The sequence below is a fragment of the Buceros rhinoceros genome, unplaced genomic scaffold (genome assembly GCF_000710305.1).
Source record: "Buceros rhinoceros silvestris isolate BGI_N320 unplaced genomic scaffold, ASM71030v1 scaffold17992, whole genome shotgun sequence".
Lineage (NCBI taxonomy): Eukaryota > Metazoa > Chordata > Aves > Bucerotiformes > Bucerotidae > Buceros > Buceros rhinoceros.
The window spans coordinates 13,719-14,134 of NW_010398484.1; the positions used below are offsets into that span (position 1 = coordinate 13,719).

General features: G+C 62.5%; 1 protein-coding gene across 1 annotated transcript in view; it reads right to left on the reverse strand.

Annotated features, from left to right (window-relative positions):
* Positions 1-416, reverse strand: part of LOC104489015 (dynein heavy chain 17, axonemal-like) — a gene marked incomplete at both ends in the record, with an annotated part of 30,584 nt that overhangs the window by 13,136 nt on the left and 17,032 nt on the right. Inside the window, 1 exon segment of the mRNA XM_010131128.1 lies at positions 6-278. Coding sequence (XP_010129430.1) covers positions 6-278 — 273 coding nt within the window.

A 416-nucleotide genomic window follows, 5' to 3' on the forward strand; every position in this document is an offset into this window, starting at 1 on the left:
CGTGGAACAGGGCCCCGCCGAAGGCCCAGACACAGGCGAAGACAAAGTAGAGCTCGTAGAGCTCCCGGGGTGAGTCCGGGGGGACGGTCTGTGGCGTCAGGAGGCACTCCAGCAGGTACAGCACCATCTGTATCACCGTCACCTCGGGGACAGGCGTGATCCTCTTGAATCCAGACTTGAGCTTCTCGAGGCACACCGGCAGGTACTTGTCAAAGAGGATCATGCAATGGGTCTTCTCAGACTTCACCGTTCTTGTATCAGTCCAGCTGGTCACAATGCTGCCGGAGGGATGGGCAGGGCTGCAGGCAAGCGCGTGGTGGGGACAGCACCTGTCCCATCCCATCCCATCCCATCCCATCCCATCCCGTCCCATCCCGTCCCATCCCGTCCCGTCCCGCCCCGTCCCGTCCCATCCC